The 21,115-nt window shown below is 39.3% G+C and overlaps 2 protein-coding genes, 1 long non-coding RNA gene and 4 other non-coding genes across 9 annotated transcripts; 4 read left to right on the top strand and 3 right to left on the bottom strand.

Annotated features, from left to right (window-relative positions):
* The first annotated feature begins 699 nt into the window (after positions 1 to 699).
* Positions 700 to 7,686, top strand: LOC114565398 (uncharacterized). 2 transcript variants are annotated; one of them, XR_003693902.1, is made up of 3 exons: positions 700 to 777; positions 5,895 to 5,975; positions 7,548 to 7,686. It is a non-coding gene; the product is annotated as an uncharacterized LOC114565398 (long non-coding RNA). The 2 variants fall into 2 exon arrangements; XR_003693901.1 differs by lacking the exon at positions 700 to 777 and adding an exon at positions 4,993 to 5,238.
* trnan-guu (transfer RNA asparagine (anticodon GUU)) lies at positions 3,528 to 3,601 on the bottom strand. The gene has a single exon. It is a non-coding gene; the product is annotated as a tRNA-Asn (tRNA).
* Positions 6,484 to 15,615, bottom strand: LOC114565397 (ceramide synthase 2). 2 transcript variants are annotated; one of them, XM_028593427.1, is made up of 11 exons: positions 15,478 to 15,615; positions 14,179 to 14,346; positions 13,202 to 13,319; positions 12,395 to 12,513; positions 12,048 to 12,105; positions 11,903 to 11,953; positions 10,520 to 10,612; positions 10,133 to 10,261; positions 7,836 to 7,945; positions 7,536 to 7,689; positions 6,484 to 7,340 (listed from the first exon to the last, which is right to left on the bottom strand). In XM_028593427.1, exons 2-11 carry the CDS (start codon positions 14,343 to 14,345, stop codon positions 7,128 to 7,130), a joined length of 1,212 nt encoding a protein of 403 aa, XP_028449228.1. In that variant the 5' UTR covers position 14,346; positions 15,478 to 15,615; the 3' UTR covers positions 6,484 to 7,127. The 2 variants fall into 2 exon arrangements, with proteins under 2 accessions (XP_028449228.1, XP_028449227.1); XM_028593426.1 differs by having other exon boundaries at positions 14,179 to 14,349.
* trnar-ccu (transfer RNA arginine (anticodon CCU)) lies at positions 6,738 to 6,810 on the top strand. Its single transcript has one exon. It is a non-coding gene; the product is annotated as a tRNA-Arg (tRNA).
* trnam-cau (transfer RNA methionine (anticodon CAU)) lies at positions 6,814 to 6,885 on the top strand. Its single transcript has one exon. It is a non-coding gene; the product is annotated as a tRNA-Met (tRNA).
* On the top strand, positions 11,243 to 11,314 carry trnam-cau (transfer RNA methionine (anticodon CAU)). Its single transcript has one exon. It is a non-coding gene; the product is annotated as a tRNA-Met (tRNA).
* A 4,854-nt stretch (positions 15,616 to 20,469) lies between the features above and the next one.
* Positions 20,470 to 20,745, bottom strand: ctxn1 (cortexin 1). Its single transcript, XM_028593198.1, has one exon. It carries the CDS (start codon positions 20,743 to 20,745, stop codon positions 20,470 to 20,472), a length of 276 nt encoding a protein of 91 aa, XP_028448999.1.
* Between the last annotated feature and the right edge of the window lie 370 nt (positions 20,746 to 21,115).

Below are 21,115 nucleotides of genomic sequence, written 5' to 3' on the forward strand. Positions count from 1 at the left end.
ACCTGACTCCGCCAGATGGATTGCTTTGCATTGGAAAACTGGAGCTCGCGAGATCAGGACGGTCTCACGAGGCTAGCTGTGTGTCCCCATAACAGAGATGAATGTATGCACCAAGGTGTGCGTTTAAAAACAGCAACAGCACTAATGACCGACTGATATTAAATAAAAAAGTTTTTAGGAATGCTCCTCTGCACCTCAGCTGCCACCTGAACGGCGATGTCAGTGTCCCATACACAGCAGGGAGGCCGTGGTGAAGTGTTCGTGCAATAAAACCTGTGATTAAAACGACAATACTTTATACAGGGGTCTTCAACGTTTTTTAAGCCAAAGACCCCTTAACTGAAATAGAGACTGATCAGGGATCCCCTACTACATATATTGTATAAAATATAGTTGCATATTAATCTGGTCCTACAATAACTTTTAAGGCAGCCTAAAGCATTTATAGATACCTTTTTTTGCATAGAATACTAAGCTATTCAAATAGCCTTAAAATTGTTGGCATGATTTTATAAATCATATTTTAATTAGTGACTAAATTATTGGCCAGTAAGCCTATCATCAGTGGGGATTTATATTTGCTAATAATATGTTGGAATCATGTTAAGTTGTATATTTTGAAGTTGTAATATTTTGAAAAACCTTTCAAAAATCAACAATAATTTCGAGGCCCGCCTGCAGTGACTCTGAGGACCCCCTGTTGAAGATCCCTGCTTTATAATGTTTATGCCTGTTCAACAGGCATAAACGTGTGGAAAAGCAATATTACTCTTCCAGGTATGTGCTATACTTAGCTGTTTTCAGATGGCTTTTTTAAACAACCAGTTACCAATTGTACACAGCCACTATAAAACAAAAGGTAAAGTTAACTACTGCAGTTAAACAGAATTTTAACAAATATTAATGCGGCGATAAAGCGACGTAATTTTTTTTTCTAGGAACGAGGTCGATTTTTAGAGCCGTTGCACCACGAATAAAGACGTCATCAACCAATCACGTTGTGTTGTTAATTTAGGAGGATTATAATACAACAAGAAGGCTGTTGCATGGATGTAAGAGAACTGGCTGTTGTCCAAACAGACCGTATCATGGCTATATATGCAAACTTGTTTTACTCCTTTCCAGAAGTGGGTAGTAACGAGTTACATTTACTCCGTTAGCCTACATTTACTTGAGTAAGTTTTTGAAAAAATTATACTTCTAGGAGTAGTTTTAAAAAAAGGCTCTACCACGTGACTGTGTTTCACCAATCAAACGTAGTTGTGCAGTCTCGTCACCATACTCAAACTCAGCGGCGGGACGGGTTAGCTTTACAGTCGCAGCAAAACAAAAATGGCAATGTCAGAATTAACCGTCGGCAATGCAGACACAGACGAGGAGGAACACGCCAGAGGCCAGATCAACATGTCCTGGATTTCTTTCAGTTACCCGGCTTCACCTAACCTAACCACCGCGGTCCCGCAAACTGTGTCATGACGGTGGTTAACAATCCAGCGGCGCGTGTTAACATAAAAGAGGTGATGTTAGCACAACATGACCAATAGCCACATATTTTACATAAGAAGAGCAAACTATAATTCTACATAAATATGAAGAACACAGACACGGTTTTACAGTCGCTGCTTCCTAAAACAGGAGGACAGCTGGCAAAAAAGAAATAGCCAACGCTGTAGATGCGCACAACTCTTGGCTATCAATATCACTTCCCCATCAGTCAGGCACAAGATCTGACCATAATTATGTACTTTCCATAAACTGACGTTGCTTTAGCCTTTTATTTCAGTTGCAACCCTGGCAGTGGAAGCGATCTTGAGAGCAAATAAAAAATATAAAAACATAATTCAAACCGCTGTGCGCATTACACAAGGCAAATATACCCATCAGGGAATGTTAACGGGGCTGTCGGTCACTAAATGTTTTTTGTATGAGCACACCCCACTCTTTTTCTCTCTCCCCCTCTCTCTCTCTCCGCGCACCGAGCTCCACCTGATCTTCTAAGAACGGTGAACCCGTTATCAGTGGAGTATTGATTGGTCAGTAGGCGGTGCTTTTACACCGGTTGATCTCTGATCTCCAACTAGAGATGGCCCGATACCACTTTTTTGCTTCCCGATACCGATTCCGATACCTGAACTTGCGTATCGGCCGATACCGAGTACCGATCCGATACCAGCGTGCCATATATTTTATTATGTTTTAACAGCTGTATACTACTATCCCTGTATGGATGTGATATGATTCTATCTCTGTTGTCTGTCTGGCTCAGGTTAAACTCTTTGTGAAACATGAACAAACATAAACAATGAATGCCGTAGAACTTTCTTTTATTATGCAGTTTGACAGTCAGTTATAATGGAAAAAGAACATAAATAAACTACTTTAACATAGATTTTCTTTAGGGCTTTATTACGTGGTATCGGGTCGGTGCATAAACTCCAGTACTTCCTGATACCGATACCAGCGTTTTAGGTTGTATCGGAGCCGATACCGATACCAGTATCGGTATTGGAACATCTCTATCTCCAACTTAACCTGCTCCCGACCAGGTTAGGCGTCCAGCATAAGTTACCACGGCAATTGAACCCGATAACAAGTGATCCACCTTTGTGATTGAAAGCATGTTTACCTTAGTAAACATGCCAAACAGCAGCTCCATTACCTTGTTCTAGTTCTGCCTGCAGAGCCTGGTAAAAAAAAGTGTAAATGTTTGGAAATTTGTGTTACTTGTGCTTATTTATTTTTTATGTATTATTATTTTATTGATTTTATTTTTTAAGTACTTGAATTTACCTGGATTATTTTAATTTAAGCTATTTTGTAATTAATTAATTAATTTAAATTTATTTAATTGATTGGATGAACTATAATTTGCCTAAATATGATTATTTTGTATTTTTGTCCGTCTGATTGAATGCTTTTGTTAAAAAATAAATCAGACGTTACTCAACAGTTACTCAGTACTTGAGTAGTTTTTTCACCAAGTACTTTTTTACTCTTACTCAAGTAATTATTTTGATGACTACTTTTTACTTTTACTTGAGTCATATTATTCTGAAGTAACAGTACTTTTACTTGAGTACAATTTTTGGCTACTCTACCCACCTCTGCTCCTTTCAACCTTGACAGAGGCAGCATTTACCAGCGTTTACCAGAAACTCTTTCCGTTCTTACCTTTCATAATAAAAGCCCTAAACGTGCTAGACTGCGTAGTGCATTTCCAAAAACGACTTTTTGAGAAATGATCAAATCTGCACTTACTTCGAGACCATACCTAGGATGCATTGACCATACACTTGCGGTAAGTCAAAACAGGAACTTCATAAACCCAATGGATAAACTCAGTCATGTGCTTCAGAAAGTAAACAAGTTCAGCCAGTTTCTTTATCTGGTCCGCTGACACATCTGTACAGTTGGAGGAAGGTCGTTGTATTCGCGGTAACAATCTGCTGTGTACGATTCACAGTCATACGACTCAACATTCCTCAAGACTGTAAAAGAAAAATATATATATATATGAAAAATCACGTCGTCCCTGGGTGGGCTCGAACCACCAACCTTTCGGTTAACAGCCGAACGCGCTAACCGATTGCGCCACAGAGACAACCATGTCTGTGAAAAAGGCATAAACAATTATGAAATAGTATACCCTACATACTGTGTACCGCACATAAGGACCTGATAGTTGTCTTAATAAATCCATGCCTGCCAGCGATCACGTTAATCAACGTTGCAATAGCGCCCCCTGCAAGTGCAAGCTCAGATACTCAAATTCATGCATTTCTCTTTTTCACCACTAGCTAGCTAGCTAGGTGGCTAATCATTGGCGAAATTAAAATGTAATTAAAAGAGATAGCAACATACGCGACATTAAAATAACTTTTAGCAAGAAAATGGGGATAGAGGGTAAGTACCGTTAACGTCTCATGTGACTTAACCTTAAACGGTGTACTTTTTAGACTGTGGAGAAACAGCATTTTGGTTCGCTCTGTTAGTTTCGTTTGCTAATCCTGCCGTATTGCCTCAATTACGCGCTACTACAAGCTAACTATAATAGTGATAAGTACGCTAACTAGCTAGATTAGTAAGTTAAATTATAATAGTTAAGTTAAATGCAGGCTACAAAGACACATATATAAACCAAATGAACAGGATCAACGAAGATAGATTCCACCCGACATAAAAAAATTTAAAAAACGGCATTTGCGTGACCAGAGACGTAACAAACCCCGGGTACATATTGGAGATGTATTTGAAAGATGGAGACAGTTTAGAGCCCAAAAGGACAGAGTTGGCTAATTTCCTCCTGAACAGGTAGTTAAGCATTAGCTTCAGGCTAATTTATCTCGGCTACAGGGACGGGCATGAATTATATAGCTACAGTACCCGAGTTGGTCCTGGATAACGCCGCTATGCTAACCCTAGCTACTAATTGCTAAAGTTAACAGTGACACAAGAGGAAAAGGTGTTAAGAGAAATATAACATCCGTTAAACTGCATAAACCGCTTTAATAGCTATCACGAACACATAACTAACGTAATAACAATTTAAGATAAAACTCACTTTTAATGGATAGCCAGAAAATAAAAGCACATAGTCACTCCATCTCTAGCGTTACTTCAATTACATAATCTTTGATACTATTATATCAGGTTACATAACTTTATATACTGTATATGGAACTGACACCTGATAACACCCAGAAAGTGTCATCCTGGTCACAGCCACCAGATGGCCCTGTGGTACAGAAGAAGCTAGTGCCCTATATTTATAATTTATAATACAAATAAATAAATATATATAATTATATAAAAATATATAATATTTTATAAAAATAGGGTACTAGAAGAAGCTACAGCATGATTTCAGTCTGTGATAACAGGATGAAATATAACTTTATTTATCCCATGGGTAATATATAACATATGTATATTTCAGACCAGCCTTTTTCAGCCACTGGTAGACTGTTAATATTCTATTTTACAGTCTTTGGTCCGTACATTCCATGCAGCACCCAGCCTGTTGTCATCCTGGTCTGAGCCACCAGATGGCACTGTGGTAAAGAAGAAGTTACAGCATGATTTCTTGGCTCGGGAGACAAGGATTCAAATCCCGGTCAACCCTATCGAGCAGCTCTATCAGCTACACCACATGAGTCATGCTTCCTTCATCTTAGGAGTAAAGTGTGTCAAAAACAGCAAGATGTACACGACAATAGCTGCCTTCATCTAGCACTCTAGGTCAGTTCACATAATATGCAAATACTGACTTTATGTACAAATACATGTTATTGTTTAATCTCCTAGTGACGGAGGAGGGCGAGGAGCTGGAGAGACTAACTCTGTTTATGTCTTATGTCACCTGTGCTTTCTGGGCCACCAGAGCCCCGGCTGTGTCTCCACAAACAGGTTTTTCTCCATCAGTGTAGGATTCTGTTCTCAGCAGAATTCACCTGATATTACTGTTCTCCGTCACCTAGTTTGTTATGTTGGCCATGTTCAGGCCTGTTCTGATGCTTGTGCTCTTTTACTCTCCCACTAACTTAAGGAATTAACATGTCACCGATGATGGTAAGTGTTTTCTTCTTTGGCAGGCTTTTTTTCAGGCTGTCATTCAAGGATGTGAGATTCCTATCTTGCATAGGTTCACTTGTCACATCTTTGATTGACAGGCGGTGTGCTTACTATACATTGATATTGTTTCCATGATTTACGTGTTTTCTTAAAGGCATTGTGTATTTCTCATACAAATGATTTGATTCATAATTTAAACAGGGTGTTTTCAGACTGTACTCTGTATATTGTACTGTAGTTAGAGAGACCGCAGGTAAAGACACATTGTGAAACATAAACAAACTTGTCTGGGTGAAGAAAATTACACTGAATTGTTTTTACAGCGCACAGGACGAAGCCAACAGCTACTGTTTCCAGACCTGCCGAGCCTGATCACCCCTCTGTGATTGTTGCTTCTGTTAAAGGTGATTCAATATGTGTACTTCTCACTTTAAACCATCGCGAATGTTATGTGACCAAAATGTTCTTACAGCCACGGCGAATGGCCCGCTGCCAGGCCATCGCCACACAGCTCAGGATAGAAGGGCAGGCGCCCAATTTGTTGAGGATGTTGTCCTCCTATACTACCAGTGTACCTCACATATGTTTCAGTTTCATTCTGACAAATCAAATTCCAATTCCATTATTTCCATGCCTATATATATATATATATATATATATATATATATATATATATATATATATATATATATATATATATATATATATATATATATATAGGGTGGCATGGGTGTGTGGAGTCCTTACAGATGCTGGTGGCTGTCTTTTTGTGGACTGTGCTGTGCAAGTATTGAAAGACTGGCGAATTAAACACTAGAATTCTACTTTATCAAATAGCAAAATTATTACAATGTCTTTAATCATCACGAGAGATACATAGAAAGAGTAAAATAGTGATTTTATTTCCTGCATTTAAATTTCTACTGCATGTTGTGTAACAATTTCATTGTTTTACAATATTCAACAAACACTTCTGTCTATAACTGGGTCTTACATCAGCTATCTAATATAAGTTTTCATCTTTTGTTTTGCTATTCTGATATTTCTTAGTTACAATTAAACAAAGAAAACAAGCAAAGTGACTAAAAAAAAAAAAACATTATAGTGTCTGTGTCACTATCACTGAGCAATGAATTGTGAACAGTTGTTCTGCAACATCTGCAGCAGCCCCAGTGGCCTAATGGATAAGGCACTGGCCTCCTAAGCCAGGGATTGTGGGTTCGAGTCCCATCTGGGGTGCATAGCAGAGTGGCGCAGCGGAAGCGTGCTGGGCCCATAACCCAGAGGTCGATAGATCGAAACTATCCTCTGCTATGTCAGTATTTTACAAAGACTAATTATGAAATGGTCATCACTTGTCTAATTCCACTCTCCATTAAGTGTGAAGCAGCGGCATCACCATACACAATCTGTAGTAAACATTGTGAAGAATCACATCTTTCAAACTCTTTCCCAATCGCTTTCCCAATCTTTCAAATGTTATACCACTCAATGTAAACCAAGGCTGTTTCATTTTCTAAAACTGTGACTTTCTGTAAAAGATAATCATCAAGACTTTAATCAGCTTTTCGCATCTTGTCGGCTACAGACTCCCTGTGGTTGGTCAAGTTATTTAGGACACAATTGTTGGTCAGCATAGACAGTTTGGAGTTCAGTTTGTCTTTACTTCTCTCCCAACAATGATCTCCTCCTTGATCCACATTTCTCCCGTTATTGTCCTCTTCTTCTTCAACGTCGCTCTCTTCATCACTGCGTTCATCTTTTTCCAGCTGGAGACAGAAGCAGATACAAGGTTTAAAAAAAAAAAAAAAAAAAAAAAACCTGACCAAACTGAGGAACTAGTCTTATCTGAGATGTTCATTTAGAAATCGACTCCACATGTCCATCCATATCAAAGCTACTTTGCAAGGATTACAAATACTAGTCAGAGAGGCTCTCTGTTTGATTTCACTACTGATTCTCACCTTGCCTTTCAGGAACTTATAAACCATGCGCAAGATTAGGCCAGCCCAGAAGATGTGAAGAACCTGCAGCACCATCAGCAGGACGTTGAAAAAGTAGTAGCCGGGAAAAGGTTTAAAATCCTCCATGGACAGTACCAGAGTGGTATGGATGATTCTGAAGGTATCAAATAATAAAAGGAATGTTGAAAAAAGGTTTTTCTGACAACAGACTACAAGTCAGCCATGCTGCATTAAGTAGTTAAACATTTTATTGCCAAAAATGAAAAAGGAAAAAACAAACATCTTAAGAGTTAACCTTACTTGGTGGGAAAAATCACCAGTCGAGTCACAAGGAAGACCAAAGTAAACACAACAAACAGCGTGTCACAAGTTCTCCTCCAGCCAGTGCCGTAGTTGAACATCTTGGCAGACTACAAAATACACATGAACAAATACAAACCATAATTGAAGCTAATGTAAAGCAAAGTCACCACACTAAACAAAACATGGGTTAACCATTAGGCAAAACGAGTTAATGAGCCAACACTGGGGATTAGAATAATAGGTAAAGAGGGAAACATGTCGTCAACATGGGGAAATTAAAAAACGAGCATGTATAAGCTCACGTGCTCATTTTTGTCAGCGCAGATAAGAGTCTGTAACACGAGCAGATTGCATACATTTGAAATGTTATCAGCATCATGCGTATGTCTTTATTGTTGTCTTTGCTGCTGTTTCTTTTGACATGTCTTACTGATTGCAGGAATCCAGCGCAACTTTCTTTATGTATACCAGTACAGGCAATAGCTTGGCCTCCTGTATTGCTGCTTGCAGCTTTCTCAACCGTCACTTAGTACATTTACTCAAGTACTGCACTAAACAAGTTTGAGGTACTTGTACTTTCCTTTTAATATTTCTATTTTATGCTGCTTTATACTCCACTACATCTCAGAGGCAAATATTATACTCTTTACTCCACCACTTGATTTGACATCTCAAGTTACTTTGCAGATTTAGATTATTAATACAAAATATAATCAACTAATAAATTGTGTACTATTAAAGCAACACTATGTAACTTTTAGCTGCAGCTGTAGTTCCAATGAGACAACCTGTAGGGCTAAAAGTTACATAGTGTTGCTACAAAGATTAAGCTACCTAGCAGTATATAAAATAATAAAGCCCCAACTTTACCAGCTACAATATTAGTGCGATAGCACATGAATGCACTTATCATTATTTAGTAATAATATTTATTATCCTGCATAATGAGTACTTTTGCTTTTAGTACTTTAAGTATTTTTGATGCTGATTAAAGATCTAAATACTTCCACCACTAATTCTGACAATGCATAAACGCCTGCTGGCCTGCCAACAGAGTTAGTTAGTCAGTACTCTTTATGTCATGTTTTGGCGGAACAGCGCCCCCGCTGGCACATTAGAAACAGTTCAGGAAGAGAGTGGTAATGCAGCACGGGAGACGGCGGGAAGCTTTAAAAAAAACAACTCAAAATTATAATAAATTCAGAAGATGAAGTTCTGTGAGAAGTTGATGAGAGATAAGCTGCTAACAGTCGGAAGATGCCACCGTAACTGTAGAAAGCACTGCGTTGTGTCAAAGTGGTGTTAATGTCACTCTGGCTGGCCTCATTGCTTTTCCTCTGTCACGTAACGTTAATGAGAAAGCCAGCAGTTTGTCTCTTCTGTAATTAGAGCCGCAGTTGTTATTTCCTTGTTTTGTTTTTGTGGACACAGTTCTGCTGATACAGACACCAGCTGAGACTGTGCAGCCGGTGAGCAGTACATGACCTTTTAATCTTCTTTTCAAACTCGTTTGTTGACACCATCATTTTGTTTTTTTGTTTTTTTCACTGCCCGCTCCCACGCAGGAGGGTTAAAATTGCAGACAGCCAGGTGAAGATGAGCTGCAGTCAGTCCGCAGAGCCCTGACTCTGCATCAACATTAAATATTAGGCCTAGTTAATATTCTTAGAGGGATAGCACTGTTTGTGTGTGTGTGTGTGTGTGTGTGTGTGTGTGTGTGTGTGTGTGTGTGTGTGTGTGCCAGGTGCGGCATGTGTAGGGTATTTTTTTTTGGTGGATAAGTTTTAAAACTATTAAGCCTCTGCTATACGGCCTCATATGAGTAAGACAGACAGACGGACCGTCGGACAGAGATTCCTTCCTTTTACAGATAGATACTTTCTTTAAATTCTCACGTACAATCCATTGTTTTGTACCGGTAAACAAAGGCCACCTAGGGCTGCTAAAGTACTTTTAGCTATCAGGCCTCAATCACAGGATCTGCCTGCTCAGACTAGACACAATTCTACTTTCTAAGAACAACTTGAAGCACAAAGTAAAACCTCTGCTTGTAGCTTACTTAATTTAGGCAGCCAGTGTGTACGGCTTCACAGACGCAGACATAAAGCCAACATGGATGTGAATCTATAGTGACATGCCCCGAAGAGATTCATTCTATTTGTTTGACCATGGCCCTAGAGCCTGAATAGATGAAATGGTTAATGTACTGAATGTACAAGTTGTTCTTTTGAATCCCACCAACGCTACATGAACGCAGCAATTATGGGGGGAGAGTCTGTGAGATCAAGCGTTACCTCGAGCAGGATGTCAGAGGAGTCATGAAGCAGCATGACCAAGGTGCCGATGCGAAGGTAGTTGGCACAGTAGGAGAAACTCAGCAGGAAGATGGTAGCCAAATGGTGGATCACCTGCTCTTTAAAATCCTGACAAATCAAACATATGAATGGTATCTACTCAGTGAAACGAAACTATCTTCGTATGGCAACAAAATAATTTGTATAGTCACTGATTAACCATGTGTTAGTGAACTTTCTCATTGAAGCAGAATTGTGCAACACTTCAAATAAGAAATATTACCAGGCTGAAGCAAACATAGGGCTTGTACCTTCACTGATGTCATTATCTAAAGGGAAAATGTGTTTTGAAGCAATGTAGGTTAGAATGGATGTTGAGGTCCTCACCTTCCTCTTGACGTCCACAGAGATTCGGAGTAGCAAAGAACCATAAAAACCCAACTCTAGCATGTAGTACCAGTAATGAGCTCTCTCCATGATCTGTGGATAAAACATTATTCAATGGAATAAAAAAAAAAATGATTCAATAACACCAGGACATTTACCCCTGGCACAAAAATGAAACCATCAGTGGTTAGCAACAGAGGAACAAAACTCATAATGTAGATGAGAATTTACAGTTAATAGCTACATTCTTTCAGTTAAGATTTGTATCGTTAAACTTTGTCTTTAAAGCCATTTGTTTTTGACGAAAGGGTGTATGGAAGGAGAGCAGTAAATTAACTAGAGCTAAAGCCATTAGTGGATATATCGATCAGTTGATCAACAGAACATTAATCTGCAACTATTTTGATAATTGATTTTTTTTAAATCATTAATGTAGCTTTCTTCGTCTTCTGTGATAGTAACACTTATATTTCCTATCTTTAGGTTTTGGACTTTTTGGTAGGACAAAATAGGACATTTGAAGAGGTCTCCTTGAGCTTTGTGAAACTGTAAGAGGTATTTATACTTTTCTAATATTTTATAGACCAAACCGTTAGATGTGAAAAGAAAATCTCTAAGAGGATTATGGTGCCAGTGTTAACTGTCAGTGACTTGTCCACAGCGGCCTATACGCACCGACCTCCTACACTATTTATAGGCCATTGAGTAACAGCTGTGCTGTGCAGCAGAGTGGCGCAGCGGAAGCGTGCTGGGCCCATAACCCAGAGGTCGATGGATCGAAACCATCCTCTGCTATTTTGACACTTTTGAAGTGAATGTCTTTCGGGGGGATTTTTATCAAATCTAATTCATGGTGAAAATAAGCATTAGTTATATCCCTAAAATGAAGTTTTAGTTTTACAAATATATTGTTAGGGCAGAGTTACTCTAGATGCAGTAACAGGCTGAGTTAAATAACAGTATATAGAGCTAAAGAAACCCGATTTCTTTCATAGCTTGATAGCAATCAGATTTAAATGGCATTAGAGAACTCTGGCAAACAGTAGGAATAAAATATATAAATAAAACATGTCTTATCTTCCTAAAAATGTCCTTCCTTAGTTACTGAGTCATTTAGATTTATTTCAGAGTAATTCAGTCAAAAGGAAAGTGACAGAATATTAATTGTTCTCAGTGACATGAATAAAGACGGAGATTAGTTCACCATAGTTTACCGTAATTTCCTCTTTAAAACCAATTTAGTCCGTTTAGTCAGGTTTTAAGGTCAGACTGCCCTTGTAAACTACTCAAAATGAACACATTCCACATAAAACAAGGCTCTCCTCATCATGTTTTAATGTAGGAGGACAGTAGCGACAAAATGAGATGACGTTATGTCTTCACCTGAACTGGATATTTCCTCCAACATTCCCTCAGGTCCCAGAACCATGGTCTCTATAGAGAAAAAAATAAAGACGCTTTTCAAACTATAAAACTTGAATAGCAATGTCATTGCAATAAAACGTTTTTTTTGGAAACTCATACTCACATCAATTAAACAGGCCAGTCCAGCCGTGAAGGCTGTGATGTAGAAAAAGAACCTCCAACTGCCAAAAAAAACACTTCATCAGACAGATCAGACAATTGAACATCCAATCAAAAAGGGACTTTTAAGAAGTTAAACAAGTCAAACAAAATAATTAAGATAGCTTAAACGTGTGCCTTTTGTTTGTTTTTTTGCAGTGAAAACTCTTGCGATAAGTTCATGAAGGGGTTTTCCCCAGCTGTCTCTGGAATGAGTGGTGAGGAAAGTGTTGTTGAGGGAAGTCATCTGTAAGCTGAACAATTAAAGTGTTGAGAGAGAGAGAGAGAGAGAGAGAGAGAGGCAGCACTCACGCAGCTTCACCAAACTTCTTGGTTTGGCAGGGCCTGTCTTGGTTTCTGCGAAGTCTGAACCAGGTCTCAATCTGCCTCTGCGTTTTGCCACACAGCGACATCAAATTAACAATTTCACTCTGAAACAACAATGGGAGGGAGAAATCAGCGGGATGCGGAGGGATGGAGAGCTGAATGTGATCTTGGAAGACACTGGGTATAATAATGTAATCAGAAACGGCAGGCATAAAGGAGGAAAATGACAAAAGGGAGAACAAGATAGCGGCAGAGAGATCATCTCAATTGCACTCTAAACGGAAAGTGGCGTTAAGTTACTCCCAAAGTGTTGTCGAAGCAAAATGTACAAGTGTTAGCTGAATAAGTGAAGTGACTTTTCTGTGTAGGTGTTTTTAATGTCTCCTGAAGCCGATGGATCCTTGTCTGCAGGCTGTGTAAACAAACAGGACTGCTGGGATTAATTCAATTGGGTTGTGTGATGCGGTGAAGCATTTTTTATAGTCTTTGTTAGTATTTTGTATATACATACAAGCATTTCTAGTTTACCTAAAAGCTGAAAGAGTATATGACTTAATGTATATAGTGTGTATTCCCCTATGGATAGGATTACCAGGAACAAGGAACTGGAGCAGTCACAAAATGATTTCCTTGCTTTTCACCCAGAACATTATTGCAACAGCGAACTAACAAGAGGAAGTAAACGCTTAAATTGAGCATTTGGAAAATTAAAACCAACTTCTTCTAGGTGACCACGAGCTACAAATTGAGCCGAACATGCAGGCATGCCTGCTGAGGCCTTTTCAGACTAACCTGTGTCGGCTGTCTGCTCCTCTGGGTGTAAAACGACTCCAGCTTCGGGGAGGGGGCAGCAGTCGCTTGTATTCTGTTCTTCACCCCCAAACATCGGCCCATGGGTGGGGCAAAAAACCTGGAGGCAACAAAAGACAGCTTACATAAATGATATACCGCTAACACACACTGTGGGACAGTCAGGCCACCAGCCTGCAGTTGTTAAGCCATAAATACATAAATATAATCTGAACAGTATATATCTGTTCATATAAATATATATACACTTATACCTAATACAGAATATATGAGATAACAGAATACTACAGAAGAAAGTAGCACAGTATAGGAATAACAATGACATTTTAATTAGCTGTAACAAGCCATTTGATTCCACTGACTGTTACAACAGTTAACACTCTGGAGATGCAATCAACCAATCCAAACCCCTGAAGAGTGTGTGTGTGTGTGTGTGTGTGTGTGTGTGTGTGTGTGTGTGTGTGTGTGTGTGTGTGTGTGTGTGTGTGTGTGTGTGTGTGTGTGTAAAAGTGCCTATGAGGCTTGTTATGCACTCCTATGCCCACTGCAGCTATAGAATGCAACTACCAATAGTTTCTCTCTCAATTTTATAAGTGGGCATGAGTTTCAGTAGATTTTGGGACTAAAGTTCAAAGTGAAAAACATCAGATGAGGAAAAAGCATTTAATGCAAACATAATGTTGTTTACAGCTATAATTTAAAATAACTTTCATTTGAAACCCCTCCCTTTAGTGAATTTCTGTCTGCCTCTTTTTTCCTGATGATATCAATGCCTGCTCGCTCACCCGTAGGAAATCAGATTAGACGATTGGGTATCCTAAGCTTTATTGTGTGTCGGTATTTTTTCAGGTCAGGCAGGATGGTTTAAGAGAGTGTTTGATTGTCATCATGTAAAGCCTACAATAACCCGTGCACACAAGCCAGATCTTGACAGAACAAAGAGATCAGGTATGTTTTACCTCTCAAACACGTAGCGTAGCGCAACAAAGCCCAGTGCGAGAGGCAGAGCTATGAGAAGGTCCCGGGGTCGTGCTCGCTCAGAGTCTGCCAGCTGCTCCACGTCTCTCCAGGTCACTCCTGGAGGAAGCCAGTAGTCCTCCCTCCAGATGTCAGGCAGCAGGTCCATTCTGCTGCAGGTGGACAGGCACAGGCCAAGAAGAAAAAGTAAACACGGTGATGTTTAGCTGAGGTTTCCACATAGTTAAGCCTCAGTTCAACCAAATGTGATTTCTTCTGGTTAAATCCAATCTGGGACGTTGTGCACTTGGATTTAAGTAAGCAGTGAGCCGAGTCAGACCTCAGAGGCCTCTAAATCTCTTTTCTATCTATGAATCTCTGTACGACTCATTGTTTGCATCAAATCACAGAGCAGATCACTGAAACAATGTTGGGCATCTTGAATGGCTGTTATGCTTACAAAGGAATGTACATACTACCTAGCACGTCATGACAGAATAGTGGACGTTATAGCAAAGGGCACAAAGGGCATAGCCAACAATGTTTCACCCTTAGTGAGAATGTCCAAGCATTTCTGTGTCAAACCTTTCATGTTTCATCTCTGCAATAGTAACCCAGTTACTTTTGCACATCGGTCTGCTAATACACCAGCTATTGTAGGGGTCAGTGAAGAGTCCAACAAAGTGTTTGTTCTATAGCCTGCACCTTTTACTTATTTTATTTATTTCAGGTTTATTAAGCAGGGACAATGCACACTAATAAAACATTAATACATGTAAAATGTGCCAGAATTAGCTAGGAGGCTATTTTACATCTGCTGTCCCTGGGTCTATCTTATTGAAGAAGCCTTTATGACCAAGGTGATTAAATACCAAAAAAAAAATAATAATAATAATATAATTGTCTCATACCCGTCTCAACCTCAACTACAAAAATCCCAATTCAAATATGGATACTATTATTAACAAGTCACATCAGAGCTATAAACAATACATTAAGTTTGACATCCTTCATTAGGAATATTACTCCGTCTGTCAACAATGCCGCAAAACAACCATACATGTAGTTTACAAAGCTGTGAAACGAGAAAGGCCCTGAAATAATAAACTATATTATAAATATCTGAATAAAAACCATAAACTCCAGTACGCCATACATATTGTACACGCCTACACAGTTATATAGAAATGTCACCTATGTTGAAAACCAGTTAGAATTAACAAAAGATTCATTTCCACGGTGAAACACACCAAGTTGGAGTTAACCTGTTGAAAGAAATGGGCTGCATAAAAGTGACTCACCTGGCGGCAGCTGTACGGAGATGATGAACCGATTAATCTTGAGGACAGAAGAATAAATCAAGCTGTGAATTAGTTTGAGCCAATTATTTGGCTGCTAATGCGCCTCAGGACCGCTGTAACCCTAACGACTTCACCACAGTTCAGTCATCCCGGTTCAGGTGTCAAGTTAGGCGCGACAAGGAGACGACAATACTTATTTCAAAATAATAGCCTAATAATTTGCTGGTAAAGACCGTTGCGGTTTGTAATGGTTTTTAGTCACCAAAATAAAAACGTGGTTGCTAAAATACGTCCGTTTTTGTTTCCCAGAGCACGTTTTTCAGAAGACACAATACAAACAAGTGCAGATGCCTTAAAATGCTTAATTAGGTAGGCTAGGTTAACATACGAGGCACACAAAAAACATACGAGGCACGGTCATAAAATATTTTACAGCTAAATGAATTAGCTAGTTTGCTACCTTTCAAAAACATTTTTTGAATCAATTTCAACCCATGTGTTTCACAATTCTGTACAGCCAATCTACAGTATTGCTCGTAAAGGTAACCCGGGTGGGCTTTTATTCTGAAGTCTTCCGGTATTCACTGTCTTGATGTTGTAGCTTGACGGTAGAGCGGCGTCAAGGGGCGTCTCCTGCTCTGAGCGACGGCTCACTGCTCAGCATGGCCAACAAAGAAAATACTGAACTCAACGTCAGTAGCCTACACTTTGGTCTAATAAATTTAGGCTAAACCATGTCAATTCAGTTCATAAGCCCTGTAACCTGAATACATTGACTTAAGACAGTAACAGCAGCAGTGATAGGCTATGTGACTTTTGAGAGAAGAGATAACATATTTAATATTTATAATTTACAAATTAAAAGTTGAACTCATGAGCAATAAAACACACTCTGGTTCAATTATTAAACCAGGTTCAATTATTAAACCAAGTTCATGGCTATTGTACACTTTGTTAACATAAAATGCATGACACATTTTTGACAGGAAATACCAATAAAACACACTGGTTCAATTATTAAACCAAGTTCATGGATACTGTTATCAATAGTTAACATAAAATGCACAACACATCTTTGACAGGAAATACCAAGTGTATCTTATTACATTTCCTTATACTAATTGTAGATATAACATACATCTCCTGAGTTACCACTCGGTAGGAGGCTGTTAGGTAACCCTAAACCCCCTAGCAACAATCCAGGACATTTCCATGACTTAGTTTGAAGGTAAACATGCCTGTGTGCACACAGACGTTACTCTGAATAAATGTGCATGCTGTCCCTGAGGGCTTTGTGTTTGACTGCTTAAACACAAACTCTAATAACACACACTCCCTTAAAACACACACACACACACACACACACACACACACACACACACACACACACACACACATAGAGTCAGTCACACACTCCTCCTTAACCCATGCCAACACACACGCACACCCAGTCCTCCTCACCCCATCCTCCTCTTGAACCAACGCTCTCTGCTGATAACCCTTGTCTGTAGGGAGATAAGCCAGCTGTCTGCTGATAATATCATTACCGTTTTGCAGATGAACTATTCATTTTTGCCATGCTCATCAGTCAGGACCGCAGCTGTGTTATGTATCAAGCATAGCTGTATGTTTACAGGACATACTGGGAGATATTACTGTAGCAGAGGGAAAGAGAGTTTGTGTACGTTTTACAACAGACAAACATGATTTGTTTGTTTGTGTGTTTGTGTGTGTGTGTGTGTGTGTGTGTGTGTGTGTGTGTGTGTGGGTGTGTGGGTGCGTGCGTGTGTGTTACATACACTGCTCCCTTGAGGGATGGGTTAAATGCAGAGAATGAATTTCCTTTACACGGGGCATATAGAACGCTGAAATCAGGTTTTCTTAGCTGGATATGAATATGTTATTTTCTGGCAGGGCATGTGAAGAATTTAGGATGCAATTCAAAATGTACTCATGCACTTATGGCAAGTAGTTTAAATAATACAGGTTAATAAATCACTGTACATTCCAAAGAAAAATAAGGCATGCCCCCAAAACACTCAAAATAATGTTGCTTGTTCTTTTTATTTTGCAGGGTGGACGATTGATGAGCACAGCCATGAGGAGGCCCTCATTCCTGGATCGGTTTATGACCGCAGCAGCAACGGTGAGACATTTTTAACAACACACTGATATTTCAGTGTATGGGTGTGTGTGTGTGTGTGTGTGTGTGTGTGGGGGGGGTTATGTGCAAGTGTGTTTCTGTGGGATGGAGTCAGACTAGCTGAAAATGACCCTTGTCCAGATTCAGGAAGTTATTTGCATACTGTGTGCACCTGCCCATGGATGTGGTGTGTCCATGAACTGAGACAGAGACACAGGTGTCTTACGTGTGCATGTAAAATAAAAAATAAAAAAGAGAGTGAGAGGTTATCAGATCTGCAGAGGCTACAACACCAGCCATTGCAGCTACTTACTTCAAATGGAGCCACAGTCAGAGAACTTCTTTGTCTTTTTAAATATTAAAGTAACATTTATATGTTTTAGTTTTTTAATAAACGCTAAACAACTAAATGACACTAATTATAGTAGTATTACTAGTATCGTTTTCATTTATTTACACTCTCAATCACAGCTATATTGTGGCATGTTAAAGTGTCACATACAATATGCTTACCCAGAACAGTTTATGTCATGCATGTCAGGCCTGAGGTCATGTTTTTCTGTGATGCAGCCTTATTTGCATATCAGCGTGAGACATGCAAAAGTGTGTGTACGTGAAAGAGCGATGGGAACTGAGAGCCTTTGTTTTGTTTTTTATGAAGGAGGTTATTTGTCAGGACCCACTGAAGCAAAATCTGCCCTGTGAATTGCCGGACTAATGAGTTGGGGGTGGGGGGGGGTCTGTTTTTGTCTCATATGGTCTCATAGTGTAGAAACACTTTTGAGCACTGACTGATCAGTCCATAGCTGATTATCCAGAAGAGGTCTCAGCGAATCAGATGGCTAAGTTCCTGAAAGAGAGTGCTCACAAACTGATGCAAAGGCCAAGGAGATCTAATACCACAGAGGATGAAGCTGAAAGGGGAAATATGGGGAAAACCCAAATGAAGATGTGTTCAGGAAATGCACTTTAAAACTGTATGACTTCAAATAACACGTTTTTTTTATAATGATGATTAATTAATTAAAAGAATGAATACCACTGTATTTAATGCAGGCGTCCCATAATTCTTACCTAAATCACTTTAAATATTCTTGTTTAGTGCTTTGGCTATTCTTTTTGAGAAGACCGATGCAAATCTTTGAAAACATGTTACCACTGATTTGTTTCTCTCATCCGAACAAGCAGAGTGCTGTGATGAGGGTCTAAGTCACTCAGCGGAGGTATATATTTTATCTTGGGGGGGTGATCTTACTCTGTGAGGTCCGGTCCTCGTAAATTAAATGACTGTGTCTCTTTACGAGCCTCCAATTGATTATTTGATTGATTTAATTTGCTCTAACTCTTGCTTGTATTGATTGGAGGGCGGCAGTGAGGACAGCATTTGCTCAAGTAAAGGTTTGTGTGTTATATATGTGGTGCCTGTGTGTGTGTGTGTGTGTGTGTGTGTGTGTGTGTGTGTGTGGTCTGTAAAGTGATGAAACTATAAAATCAAGACAAAAGTTTTTTTATTTCATAAAAAAAACAAAACAGAATACCAGTTTAAAGAAACATTAGGAAAATAACTTTTTTTACAACCAAGAGTCTACATCCAGGAAGCTGGACCATATACAATAGGTTGGTATTGATAAATAGTCTTTTGGTCATCATTAATGAAACAAATCAATTTTTTAACAAATCAATCAAATATCAATACTTTACCATTTTTTGTTTTATAAAGAGAGGACTTTCCACTTTAATAAGGGCAGAAACAATATTACAAAACAAGTGGCAAAAGGTAAAATTAGTATGAAATAGATATTAGCTTTTCACATATTCCTACAGGCACTGTTGAACTGATTTGGCTGGTGCACTAACCCTAAAGGCAAAAAGGATTAGGGAGAGGAAATTGGTATAGATGCAGTTCATAATCACAACTGAGCTTCATAAGCCTCTTAAAGGGATTGCGACATGAACTAGCAAAACCTCAAATAAAAATATGTTGTGTTAACTGTTATGTATTATAATACATCAGCTTTCATAATGAGATGAGATTGAAATTTAGGACACAGGGAATTTGAAAGAAAATAGAGTGACACAAACAATTTCAGAAGACAAATCAAGTGATTCCCTCGAATTATAGAGGCTTTGGTTAGTTAGGAATCATTTTACCTGAGGATCATGTTAGAGGTGGTACAAATACCTTACAATATCCAGCATAGTTCACATTAAAAATAAAAGGTTTCCAGTTTCAGAGAAACTACGACATCTTCTGAATCCTTGGTTCAGCTGCATTTCCCAAAAAGGCTCAAAGCTTTAAATCTGCTGTAATAGTGCATATTAATTCTGTCTAAATGACTTCCATGTCTGCCCTAAACATATTTGATTTCTCTTTTATTCAATCAGAGCCTCTCTTGCAGCAGCTCTGCTCTCTATTTATAATTCAGCCCTGGGATTTGTAAACACATTATAGAATTACAAAATGACATGACAAACAGGAGTCTTAATGTAATGCTGCGATACTGATCACTGTTACTCTAGAAGCTGCAGTGTGACATCATACACACCATAAGTCTCCAATACATCATTCATTTACTTTGAATTAAAATGGATGCAGGACTTCTGGTAGTTCTCCTCCATTTCTCTCTGAATTAAATCCTCATACAGATACGGTTTAATGTTTTTTTAATGCTGTTATCTTTACAGCATTGCATTCCAGTACCCCATCCAAACAACAAACATGCAGTTTCTTTCATTTTCAGGAGCTGAAAATTTTGGAAATAGAAGCTTTAAACAGTGAAGTCCCTCAAAAAAATCTTTACATATCTCCAAATTCATCCCTCTCTCCATCTCCCGATCACCCCTTATCTTCACACCAGCGCATAATCAAACTGTCCTCTGTCCAGCCCGTCCTTATGGTCCGTCCACGAGGATGACGGCATGCTGCTGTACGGGTCTAATAAGATACGGATGCAGCGAACAACCAGAAAGAGCAGCAGCAGAACGAGGAGGCCAACAAAACACAGGGCCGTTCCCTGCTCGGGGTGCCCTGCCGTGGGCTGCAGCACCGCCGGGCCCCTGGGGAAGCCGGGCGGAGCAGGAGAGGAGACTTCATAGTCCACAACCCAGTAGTTTGTGTCACTCATCGTGGAAGTGAGGGAATGTTTTGACGGTTCAAATCGCTTGATGTGTAGGTTTTACTTTGCAGACAGAAGAGATGAGGAACATGCAGGGTCACCTTTGTTATAGCGAGTTTGATTTCTTAACCCAGAAGGAGATCACATGTTGAAAATGTGGCAGATGTCAACAGATTGAACTCGGCCACAGTGTTGCCCACAAGGCCACAGGGCAAAGAAATAGTTTCAGCAGATCTACCGCGGGGCAAATTAGTAGCGCAAATGAATAAGCCTTCTGGCGAGCCGAGCAGCAAGCCGAGGCATGCTCAGTGAGTGTTTAATTACGGTAGATCCCTCAAGAGAAGTCAACAATACAAAAGCCGAGGTCACAGTTTTAACT

The sequence above is a fragment of the Perca flavescens genome, chromosome 12 (genome assembly GCF_004354835.1).
Source record: "Perca flavescens isolate YP-PL-M2 chromosome 12, PFLA_1.0, whole genome shotgun sequence".
In the NCBI taxonomy this organism is placed as follows: Eukaryota; Metazoa; Chordata; class Actinopteri; order Perciformes; family Percidae; genus Perca; species Perca flavescens.

Bases quoted from the DNA above. Each gene is read 5' to 3' on its own strand.
- LOC114565397 (XM_028593427.1), bottom strand. From the start codon at position 14,345: ATGGACCTGCTGCCTGACATCTGGAGGGAGGACTACTGGCTTCCTCCA. The intron at 12,514-13,201 runs GTTAGTCTGAAA...TTGTTGTTTCAG, and splicing joins GGAGCAGACAGCCGACACAG to AGTGAAATTGTTAATTTGAT. The intron at 7,341-7,535 runs GTGAGAATCAGT...TTCTGTCTCCAG, and splicing joins ATAAGTTCCTGAAAGGCAAG to CTGGAAAAAGATGAACGCAG.
- ctxn1 (XM_028593198.1), bottom strand. From the start codon at position 20,745: ATGAGTGACACAAACTACTGGGTTGTGGACTATGAAGTCTCCTCTCCT.